At 39.9% G+C, this 12523-nt stretch overlaps 1 protein-coding gene across 2 annotated transcripts in view; it reads left to right on the top strand.

Moving 5' to 3' along the window:
* The window catches only part of DIAPH3 (diaphanous related formin 3), a 502120-nt gene extending 489990 nt beyond the window's left edge, over nucleotides 1-12130 (top strand). For both annotated transcript variants that reach the window (XM_021065648.1, XM_021065649.1), the window contains one exon: nucleotides 9358-12130. In XM_021065648.1, coding sequence (XP_020921307.1) covers nucleotides 9358-9620 — 263 coding nt within the window. In that variant the 3' untranslated portion in view covers nucleotides 9621-12130. The remainder of the gene's footprint in view (nucleotides 1-9357) is intronic.

The raw sequence follows: 12523 nt of genomic DNA, 5'->3' as shown, positions 1-12523 counted from the left end.
GTACATTTGAAATATCTAGTAAATGTGGAATTAGGAAAATAAAAAATAAAAATACATAAAAGCACACTGTCAGATTCTACTTAGAAATGGCTTCAGGAAAATATTTAGGTCCCATAGTATTCATTTGGTTATTCTCCAGAACAGCTTCCTGGTCATTAGCACCAGGAATAGGCTTTTCCTCAAACCCCTAAACGTTAAATGCTCTTTACCTTTCAAACATGACTTTTGCCATAGCCTCGTCATGTGCTTCCCGAGCCATGAGGGGATATAAATTGGACTGGGTTTGCCAGAGGTAAATATCAAAGTTGGCATGGCCTTGACAGTTCATGGACTTCTTTAAACCTTACTTTCTTTATTTTATAAACAGACTTGTTAATACCTATAGTTTAGGGTGGTTGGAAAGTTTTTTAAATAACAAGTAAAGGGTTAATATATATAGTATGTGTTCAATAACTCTGATATCAAACCATGTCCCTGTGTAATTTTCCCATCTCCTTCCTCATAAACCACCAGATCAAGTGATCAGGTTCTTTACTGCGTTGTAGCTCTTAGCTGACAGGCAATTGCATACTTTAGAAACCGCTTACTTAATAGCTGCTCAGCCACAGGCAGGTGACCGCAAGTGCCTGGTAGCCTGAGACATCTGTCAGTGACAGGGATCAGGACTGGTAAGCAGACACCACAGTTATCTTTGGTATGTTAGTGTGAAGAGCTTTGGACATGAAAGTTTGACTCAAAAAATGTGTTCTTTGGAGTTCCTGTTGTGGTACAGTGGAAACAAATCCAACTAGTATCCATGAGGATACGGGTTCAATCTCTGGCCTCGCTCAGTGGGTCAGGGATCTCGCATTGCCATGAGCTGTGGTGTAGGTCACAGATGCAGCTCAGATCCCAAGTTTCTGTGGCTGTGGTGTAGGCTGGCAGCTATAGCTCCAATTCGACCTCTAGCCTGGGAACTTCCATATGCTGTGGGTTTGGGCCCTAAAAAAAAGCAAAAAAAAAAAAAAAAAAAAAAAAAGTGTTATTGATTATTGGAGGGTATGTAGGTGGAGATACTAAAGTGGGCCCAGGACTGGATCTCTCCCGTTAGAGCTAGAAATGCAGATATGAGAATCTTTATCCTGGGGGGCATCGCTGAGGTCTTAGTAAAGAGAATGTGTAAAGGACAGAAAAACAGACCAAGAATCTAACCGTGACGAATGGCCACACGGATGGAGAGAGGTACCCTTGTGTGTGGGAGGGGTTGAGAAGGTAAAATAAATTATCAGAGAAAACTAAGAATGAATCATCAAAAAGTAGAAGAGTAAGCATGGTCAAGGGCCTCATCATGAAGGAAGTTGTTAACCAGGGGTTGAGAACTTGACTTTATCTCTGACTCTGCCTGAAAGTTATGTCTGCTGCCCCGACTTTCTATAAAACAAGATAAATACACCCATGTCACCCATCTCCCAGAAGTGTTAAAGGAATCAAATGAGTGGATAGGTGAGGAAAGTGTTTGCAAACTGTAGAACACCCATATATAAAGGTAAGGTGATGATACTCTTATTATTACTTATATAATAATATTCAAAGTTATAGGTAACATTCTCTAATGACTTATGAGGACAGCTACTTGGAGTTAGGCCAAACTTCACAAATCAAGGTCCTCCAAAAGATGCCCTTACCTCATTCACCAGCTGCAAGTTTGGGGAGTCCCATTCCACCCTCACTTCTGACCAGCTGGATACAAATTTGGGGGTTTTCACTATCCCATCAGGTTCAGAAATTCACTTGAATTCAAGAAAGTGCTATACTTACTGTTGCAACTTTATTATAGCAAGAGGACACAAGTCAAAACAAGCCAAGGAGGTTCAAAAGATAAGATTTCTCTTGTCCTCAGAGATACTTTAACCCCCACCCCCCAGCACTTTGTATCATCAGTGTGTGACAATACAGATTACCTAGAAGAAAACTTACCTATCCTCAGTATCTACAGTTTGTATTCAGGCTTCATCACTTAGGCAGGATCGACAGGCCACGTGATTGAACTCAGTCTCCACCTCCCAACCCTCTAGTCACTTGGTTGGCCTTTCTGACGTGGCTACCCCCGAACCTGACTCACTCGTTCACATAAACTAAATAGGTTCCCATCAGCAGTCACCTCATCAGCATAAATGATCAGGAGCCCACCATGAATAACAAAGACACTCCTATCACTCTGTTAATTCATAGGGTTAACCACCTGAACAGGGGATTCCTGTTTCCTGGGACAGGAAAAAGGCTAACCAAAATCTTTATTACACACACACTCCAAAGTATTGCATCTATAAGAGAAAATGAGGCATGAGAAAATTCCATTGAGTTTAGGGATTTTGAGCCTCTGGTAATCTTTTTTTTTTTTTTTTTTTTTTTATGTTTCATCTTTTTTTAGGGATGCACTTGCAGCATATGGAGGTTCCCAGGCTAAGGGTCAAATCAGAGCTGTTGCTGCCAGCCTACGCTAGAGCCACAGCAATGCCAGATTCAAGGCACATCTGCGACCTACACCACAGCTCATGGCAACGCTGGATCCTTAAACCACTGAGCAAGACCAGGGATCAAACCCACAACCTCATGGTTCCTAGTCGGATTCGTTTCTGCTGTGCCACGACGGGAACTCTGGCTTCTGGTAATCTTATAGGGAGCAGTTTTAACAGAAAGGGGTGGATAAAAGCCAGATTAGAATTTGGGTAGAAAGGTGAGAAAGAGAGAAGCAAATGCAGAGTAGAGCATTTAGTTTGAGTATCGGAAGGATAAGCAGTTGAATGGAAGGGTTCACATTACTGTTCTCTCTCTCTCTTTCTCTCTCATGACTGCACCCCTAGCTTATAGAAGTTCCCTGGCCAGAGATTGATCCTGAGCTGGCATTGTAGCTACACCACAGTTGCACTAATGCTGAATCCTTTAACCCACTGTGCAGGACCGGGGATCAAACCCACACCTCTGCGGTGACCCCAGCTGCTGCAGTTGATTCGCCACAGCAGGAACAACTACTGTTCTCTTTAGAGGAAAGATCTGCACTTATCCTGGATGTCCTGTGTCCAGGAGTCTGCATCATCTCGTTTCTTCTCACACTGTTAAATGAGGAAAGCCCAGTATAGGAAATTGTAAAATGGCAATGCTGTCTTTAAATTTGTATTTAAAGGGCAGTGAAACAGAACAAGACTAAATATGAATGTATATATGATGAGTTTATGCAAACAAGCCCTTCTAAGTTAACTGTCAGTTATCTCCTCTATTCAGAAGTATCTTTTATTTATCAGCCTCTGCTTTGTCCATTTTGTTTGAATTGGGGAAGTAATTGTTTTGTTTTGTTGTTTTTGTATCTATATAATTGGTTTCAATAAGAGCTTCTTGGCACTCCTAAAAGATTTTAACTATATACAAAATGCCCTTCTGATCTTTTTATCATTTTTATACATTTTCAATACAAAAGGTAAAATAAACAGCAAAATGAAGCAAAGAGAAGACAATTATTTATAGCATCAGTAAATCAACAGTAAGGAAAACCACAGGGATATGGGCTACTGGCAGCCAGCACTAACTTCAGTTATTGCATAGATTAAAAACATATATTTGTCACACACTTTACTATCATGTAGACCCAGCAGTGCTTTAAAAATTATATTTATGGGTCATTTTTTTCTCCCACCAAAGTAATGTCATTGCTGGGGTGAAACAAACAGCTATTTAGTAGGTCAAAGTAATAGTTAAGAGCAAAAGGTAAAGAATTGGAGGGAGAGATTAAATTTCAGGAAGACTGAACAGACGCAGTCAATTTAGGACACCAGAGTTCTATATTCTTCCGCCTGTCAAAGCTGCCACAGGCTCACCATTGACCACAAAAGGCAGGAGCTCAATTTTATATTTCATCTGAGAGTTGGCACTTCTAAGAAGCCAGTGCCCATTAGAACCACAATGTAATGAAGGATCAATACTGGCTTAAAGGGAATAATGCCTCTTTCTGAACCATAACTGATATTTCCTGTAGCAGAGAGCGTTTTCCCCAAGGGCTGTCAGCCAGGGCCTTAGCCTTGCCTTCTTAGCTCAGGAAGCATAACAACTGTTTGGCTGAAATATTTCCTCATTTAGATGCCAAGTTGCATATGTTTATATTTTCTTTTTTTGTCAGTAACTTTCCTGGTTCCTGTGTCTTTTGTGTTACTCAAGTAACTGTGAAAAGTTTACCTGAAGATACTGGGTTTGAGGGTGGTTTTTCTGTTTTTAGCTTTTTTTTCATCCAAATCTGCAGCCTGTCAAGATCATGTGGGATTCAACCCCAGATGTAGTTTAAGACTCTTTTTCTCCCTCCCTCCCGCCCTCTCCCTCTCTCTCTCTCTCTCTGTCTCTCCAAATCTAGTGAGTTCTCTGTATTTGAGCACCATTGCACTTTTCAACAATTTTCAACTTTTCATTTAGTTTCAGAAAAAAGCTGTTGTGGGACTCCAGAATCAATTCTTATAGTAAGAATCGTAGAGGAATTAAACTGAAATAAGTGAGTTTTCCTTTCTTAAAGGAAAATAGCATGTGTTCTCAATCTCTTTATTTCCACAGAAACATAAGTATAAGACGTTTGGATTGGATACCCTACTGACCTTTTGCTAAGAATAGCAGCTGGTCCTTGCCCATTTGTATTCCAATTTTGTCAATGGCCTTGGTTTTGGCAGTAATCCTAGATAGATCATACTTTTTGGTCATGAGTTGTAACATCTAAAAGGCAGGGGAAAAAAAGAAAAACTTGGATTTGATTCATAAAATAGTAGCACAAGCTTCCTCTCTCTGGAGAGTTAAGCAATCATTCTTCTTTGCCTTAATATTTTTCATTTCCATTTAAAAATATGTATCAGTAAGGTTTTGACTTAAGGAGAAATAGAAGATGCTTCCTTTTATTGACACGCAGACTTATCTTCCACTGAAAGAATCCACGTGTCCAAGTGTGTCATCTTGTATCTGGAACTAATTTCATATAAATAGGATATGAGCCCACTGGCCTCAAATTACAATTTATTTCCTACCTCTGAGCACCAGTATAGAGTTCTCACCAACTTACAGGTTGTGGCATCCCCCTGATGTTTGAAGTGAACCATTTAGCAATTAAGCATGCGTTTGTGTATAAAATTTGGTCTCCAATTCAGCTCACATGAAGCCACCCAATAGTGAGCTTTTAAAATATGATAGTAATAGCAAAGGATGCCTGGCTTTGAACCAACAATTTAATAAAATTTCTGTGTAAAAGTGAACTTCTAACCTGGGAGCTTTCTCTACCTGTAAACATTTGCTCTAGTTTGCATCAGGACAGGTAATTCATTCCCCAACCCAGCCTCACTTACCACTTGGCAGTTCAGGATGTGACTCCCTCAGTTTCACGGTGTTGGGCCTCCCAAGTCTGGGGACCTGGATGGGGGCTGTTGGGCTGCTAAGAGATGAAAGTGAGGAGTAAAGAGATGTTATCTAGGAATATCTAATAGCTCATTCTAAGAGAAACCCAGGTGTGCTTTCTTTTGTATTTCAGTGGTCTCAGGAATAGCCTCTTTCCACTTTATACTGTCTTATCTATTGCTTCTCATGACAGGTTCTCCACCCAAAAAGCACAGAAGAGTTACATGCCAGCTTGGTTTTTCTTCTTATCATTTTGTTGCTAAAGCCAGCTTATAACTCTTTGGAGTTCTCTCAATAAGGTCAAAACACTTTTGCCTGCATTGGCCCTCCCATTGTTACCCACCTAAGGCCCCAAAGAAGTTCAAAAAGCAAAGATTGAAAGAAAAGCCCAGGCTCTGCTGGGCGTTTTATCCTTGGATCTGGTATAGGTCGAGTAAAGGAAAACGAAAATATCCAAGTGGGTATACCTGCCTTGTTTTTAGCAACATATATTTTGTTTGTGCCCTTGATATTTGAGCTATCTCAGAAGAGTAAAGGGTCAAAAGCACTATTGGAGTAGGTTTAAGAGAAAAATGGGAAGAAAGGAAGTGAGACTGTAATATGGGCAATTCTGAGATGTTTTGCTACAAAGGCAGCCCACATTGTAGGTAGTAAATGGAGCAGGATGCGGAGTCAAATAGAGATTTTTTTTTTCCTCTCTTAAGATTGGAATTGCTACATAGTGCTTGTTTGCTGACAGGAATGATTACATGAAAAAGGAAAACATTACAATTCAGGAGAAATAAGGCACAGCTGCCAGAGGGATGGACAAGCTGGCACCCACTTTGAGGGGTTGTCCTCACAGGAGAGCATAGGAGATCCCAGGAGAAAAAGGAGTGTGAGTGCCTGCAATGAGCAGATAGATGTCGGGTGTGCAGGAAGCAAATGGGCGTTCTCTTCTGATTGTTTCTGTGAATAAGTGAAATAAAAGTGAAGTAGGGAGTTCCCGTCGTGGCGCAGTGGTTAACGAATCCGACTAGGAACCATGAGGTTGAGGGTTCGATCCCTGCCCTTGCTCAGTGGGTTAACGATCTGGCGTTGCTGTGAGCTGTGGTGTAGGTTGCAGACGCAGCTCAGATCCCGCGTTGCTGTGGCTCTGGCATAGGCCGGTGGCTACAGCTCCGATTCGACCCCTAGCTTGGGAACCTCCATATGCCGCGGGAGCGGCCCAAGAAATAGCAAAAAAGACCAAAAAAAAAAAAAAAAAAAGTGAAGTAGAACAGGTTGGACATTTTGATGGGACAGGAGAAAGGATGAAAGGGTTGTCTAGGAGAATGGAAAGTGAGTAGGCCAGGAAACTGTAGAGGATTAAGGTCATACTTGAAGTTCACAGTCATGAATTTAAGTGAGACCAGGAAAGAAAAGGAGTCTACGTGTGACCTTGGAGATACGGTGCTGAGGGTGGTTTACACAGGTATGCTGTCTGCTTTACAAAGTTATTGGGCGTATTAAATGTGTCAGAAAGCATTCTGAAGTATACGTACAGGATATCGTTATTATGAAACTTAGCTTGGAATTACTTAGCACTTTTCCTTGGTAAAAAGCTTTTTAAATTTCTTTTAAGACAGCCTCAGTATCTCTAGAGACAGCCTTTGGCTCCTGCCCCTGATTTACTCAGTAACTAACTCTAAGCAAATGACTTAACCTCCTTTTGCCTTTACTCTCAACCTATAAAATGAGGATAGGGATGTTAAAGTGCATCAAATGCTTTAGAAATAAAGGTGCTACCTAAATACAAGCTATGAATAAAATGATATTTCAGCCTTCACTGGTATGGTCACCAGAAACACCGAAAGGTCAGAGCATCTGAAAAAGCCTTGGGTAGTAGAAGGCTTCCTTGGAAAGCTTGGAAGGAAGAAGGGAAAGACCAGTTCTTGGAAGGAATGGTCACCCACGTTCTTTCCTTCAGTTCTCACAAGTACTCTTTGAGGTTGATTATTAGAACCTGAGACTCAAAGAAACAAGGTAACCTGTTAAAGCCAAGGGATGGAGCGTCGATTTCAACCCAGATTTTACTTAAAAATCTCACGCTCTTTTCCACTTTGCTACGCATGGAATTGGGCTTGCTACACCACAGCCAGGAAAGGTATGGAATACTTTCTTTGTGTATATGATAGACCCATATTTTAGCCAAATTAATCTCATCTCTGTTCTCAAAAAATGTACTGAGAGTTACCCAGCAGTGGAATAAGCTAGTTTGTCACAGATACCATCATGGTGGAATCATTTAAAAGAAATCAAGTGGCAAGAAAAGATAGGAACATTTGGGGAAAGGAGCGGTAAGCTGTCCAAAAATTTGCACTAAGCTGCAATGCAGTTTTCAAACACTTTGGGCCAGGAGGGTGGGTGCTAGGGGGAAAAAAAAAGAAAAGAAAGAAGAAAAAAACTTGTGTGGTCACGGGAACTGTAGTTGTCTGCTGTGCTTTTCACTGCAAACATAACATGTACATTATAAACTATAGAGGATAAACTGCTCTAAGAGAAAGTCACTGCTCTGTTAGATTTTTGACTTTTGAGTAACAGTTGCCCACCTGATAGAGAAAATGATAGGAAAAGTGTATTTATTTTCTTCCAATAGCTAAAAGGTGATCAGACTTCTAAAATTTGTTGAGATTGTTCAGGAAAGTGTGTGAAATACTCATCCATCACCAGAAGCCCCTGGTCAAGAAATGACAGTGCAGTAAATATCTTCAGCAGCCACCTTTTAATGTGCAAGCTGTTTTCAGTTGGAGTTTTCAGCACTCACATAAAACACACTGTCATGAGTGACTGCTTGTGCTCCACAGTCATCACTATTGGGATAATGGGACATCGCTCAGAGAATAACCAAAAAACTTTAAATGTCATGTCAAGTTTGTTGAAGCCATTCTCATGCCCCGTTCAAGGTTACATGAAGATTGAGGGCATTTTTTTTTTTTTTTTTTGAGTTTGAGTTTGAGATCTGTGAGAGAGATCACTCATAAGGCCCTGCAATGCAAGAGTCAAGTTAATTAAAAGGAAATCTACTGCTCTTTGCAAAAGCCAATCAGCTATCACCGTTTAGCTATCATACATCTTTCCTCACAGCCTGGATCAGTTGGGAGCACTGTCGCCTACAATGAAAAACTATCTGAATGTGTATAGGTTACAGGTCTTTATGAATACATGTGTATGTATATGACAAAGTATGACATTATTTCGATTTGTTCGGAACTTTTAACCATTTCCCTGGTTAACATGGGTTCAATATTTCTTTTAAGGGAAAGCACTGAATTTTAAAATTACTCTTAGAAACTTTCCTCCTTGTATTTACATGAAAAGGAAATTAATTGTGTTCTTATTTCAAACTAATGGGTCATGGAGTGCGAAAATAAATCCTTTGCCTAGTGCATATTTACTGAGCATCTACTTTGCTCCATGGCATCCTAGGCATTGACATTACAGAAGCATTTAGAACAATCTTCTTGCTGTCTCAGAGCCTATCCTACATTCTAGTGAAGAGACAGACAACAAACAAGTAAGCAAGTATATGATATGATGTGTCCAATGATTTTAAGTCCCATGAAGGGCAGGATGAGGCTAAGATAGATGGGTGAAAAGGTGAGCGCTGTTTTAGATGGATAGTCAGAGACAGCCTCTCTTGATAGCATTGGGGCAGAGATCTGAATGAAATACAGGGCCAATCCTGAGTGATGGGTGTTTCAGGTGCAGAAGAAGTAGGAAATAAACATTAATGCTAATGAAATGGTCGTCTCTTTATGTTTTTTAGCTTTTTCTTAACCTCTGTGTGTTTATTTTAAATCTGCCTTCCTCTATTGAATATTTTTTAGTTTAGTCTAAGAGGACTTGTTTGTTGCGAATAATTATTTGAATGTTTCATAATGTGAACAGTCCTTGCTTATCACAGTGATAAGTTTTATGTTTCTTTCTTCCTTCCTGTAGAAAATCAGAAGTTGCAGTTGACAGAAGGGTCACGTTCACACTACAATATCAATTGCAACTCAACAAGGACTCCAGTCGCCAAGGAGCTTAATTATAATCTAGACACTCACACGTCTACAGGGAGGATCAAGGCAACTGAGAAGAAGGAAGCCTATAATGTAGAAAGCAGCAGAAAAAAGGAAATGGAACTTCTTGGCTCTGTTTCTAAAAACGAATCCATTCCTGAAGTTGAAGCCCTGCTGGCAAGATTACGAGCTTTATAAATTAAACTGGTAAAAAATGATTAAGCCAAATATAAAGCCATGCTTTAAGCTATAACATTTGAAAAAATTGCTTTCTATACAAGTACTTTATATAGTTTTAAATTATGATATATATTAGAAAAGTAAAGCTAAATACATGATTGCTGTGCTTTTCCTATGTACTTGAGGTTTGGGCTTATTCAAGATTGTAATGGGCTTTAATGCTTTTTTATTGTCTCCTGGTGTTCATATGTTCTATATTTGGTGGTTGAATTATACATAATGCTTTAGAGAGCAGGTAGGTAGCCATGTGTTCAGCAATGTGTCCTTAAGAAAATACCATCTAAGTCACAGTAATTTTCACTTTACTATTTTCAACATTAATGAACACTAAATCATCAACCTCAAGTCTTGCTACATATCCCTGTATATTCCATGTATGTTATTTATATAGGACCAGGTTTCTCCTTCATTGGAATCTGTATGCTATCAACGTAGCAGGGAAAACAAAAATATAACAGATCGGTGAGGAAATGATGGGTAAGCTCATTATCATCATTGTTGAATTCATGTTAATTAGACCCTGTAGGAGACTATATGGCAATTGAGCACATTTCCAAAAATGATGAAACAGGAATGTACACACTCTATTTGCAGAATGCACACGCCTTTGTATAAAGTGTTGTACACAGCATTCCAGCACTGCCTCAACTTTTAGCCAAGAGAGCGTTTTTTACCCCTTGTTGATTATGATTCTGGGATCACAATTGCCATTTTGAAACAACCCAAGTCACGAATTTTTTTTTTTTTAATTTCTGTGAACAAACTTGAAATTTTACTTTCTTTGATCTGCAAAGATCTGAAGTGTTTCAAGGAAAGTGTTCCTATGCATATGTTGCAGTATTACCTCATTTGGGGCATCAAATTAATGCTGTTAATTCTATATCAAAGAAAATAAACTTACTTGCACTAAATGAAATAAAAACGCCTCTTTTTTGTAATTAGCATATTCTGTGGATAAGCTGGAAACAGACTGTGCTGTGCAGTCTATCTAAGCGTCTCTTTTGGTTTATGATGTATGGGAAGCAAGTGACTGCTCTTTTACCTTCAGTTAAAAGGCAGTTATATGGAACTAGTCTGGCAGGTCCACTGCTTTTTATTTCCTTGTTTAAGTTGCCACCTCCCTTCAGCTCCAAGTTAATGAAGTCAATTAATTAGAACTATGAACCAAGCCTTGTTTATAGACATTGGGGAACAGAGTGTTATCCATAGCCAAGATGGAATTAAATTGTTCTCATCCATACTGCTGTAATGTGCATTTTGCCCTCCAGTTGCAGTTCCTACTTTCCTGAGAAGAAATCTTAAAAATCAGGAAAGGCAAAGGACATTTACACATTTTAGCAGACAGGAGCCCTAACAACAAAGAAAGAAGTCAAATGAAAGAATTCTGTCTGTTCTTTGCCTAATTTTGCAAAGACTTGTGACTTTTGGAAACAAAGCTGAAACTCAGCCCTAGTTTGGACACACCAGATGGCAGGTAAATAGTCTGTCAACACAGGGCCAGGGAGCAGACACAGGGGAGAAGCAGCCTGCCCAGTGAAGGGAAGTGAAGATGACACAGCCTCCCAGGGGCAGAGGAAATCAGGGAGGTCCCGAAACCGAGCAATCAGACCCCAGAGCATCTGTCTGCAGAGGCTGAAGGACAACCTTCAGGCGAGGGCCAGGAGCCAGGGGCTAGCAAAGCAGAGCACACCTGTCCCGCCTCCCCCTGGCTGAGGCAGCCTGTTCTGAACTGGCCTGAATGGGACTGTAGCCATGAGGAAGCAACCACAATTCAGAGTTGACAGAGGTAAGAACCAGCCAAGAAATATCGCTTTCTGTTTGCATATATTTCTTTGAGAAAATTTCCCTTCAACAGTAGGCTGGGGGGTGTAATGAGGGCTTTAAAATTCATAATGTTCCTTTAGCCAACTGTAGGTTAAAACTATAGTGATGGCCGTTCCTTTGAATGCAGACAGTGACATACACTTTTGTGTTTCTGAGCAAATAGACTTTGTTCATTTGAATTATCGGATAAAAGGCCAACTCAAAACTACTGACATAGCTCAGTGCTCTGACGAGGATGTTCTTTCCAGGCTGGTGACAAGCCCCAGACATATTCCCCTCCCCTTTCTCTCACGTCAGGGGAGAGAATTTGGCAAGAACACACACAACTAACTGATCACTGAGTTGTCCAAAAGCAAAGACCAGCTGCTAACATGCTTCCTAATCACACATATAAAGTAATTTGAAATAAAGCAAAGCAGGGACTTCCCACTGTGGCTCAGTGGTAACAAACCCAACTAGTATCCATGAGGATGCAGGTTTGATCCCTGGCCTCACTCAGTGGGTTAAGGATCCAGCATTGCTGTGAGCTGCAGTGTAGGTCCGTAGAAATGGCTTGGATCTGCATTGCTGTGGCTGTGGTGCAGGCCGGCAACTGGAGCTTTCAATTCGACCCCTAGCCTGGAAACTTCCATATGCTGCAGGTTTGGCCATAAAAAGAAAAAAGAAAAAAAAAAGAAAAGCAATCTAAATCTAATCATATAGCATATATAGCATGTATGTCCTTTTGTTAACATTTGAATATTTAAACAATATGCCAAACACCTAATGTTTACATGAAGAATTAAACGTTTAAATCATTTCTATGAAAATTTTCTACTAAGTCTAGAAAATGCAATTATTTATACTAAGTAACTCCAAAAACTCTTTCAGTTGTTACCATACTATTTATTCAAAAACGGGAGTTTTTAATGAATTCAAGATGTTAGTTTAGCCACAGATGATTATTTCCTGGGTGATTCATTCTTATTTTGAAATATCATAATCCAATATAAATCAGAGTTTACTGGTTCAAAACTAAATCTATAATATACATATCT

The sequence above is a fragment of the Sus scrofa genome, chromosome 11, assembly GCF_000003025.6.
Source record: "Sus scrofa isolate TJ Tabasco breed Duroc chromosome 11, Sscrofa11.1, whole genome shotgun sequence".
NCBI lineage: Eukaryota > Metazoa > Chordata > Mammalia > Artiodactyla > Suidae > Sus > Sus scrofa.
This window is presented reverse-complemented; position numbering and strand designations above follow the sequence as displayed.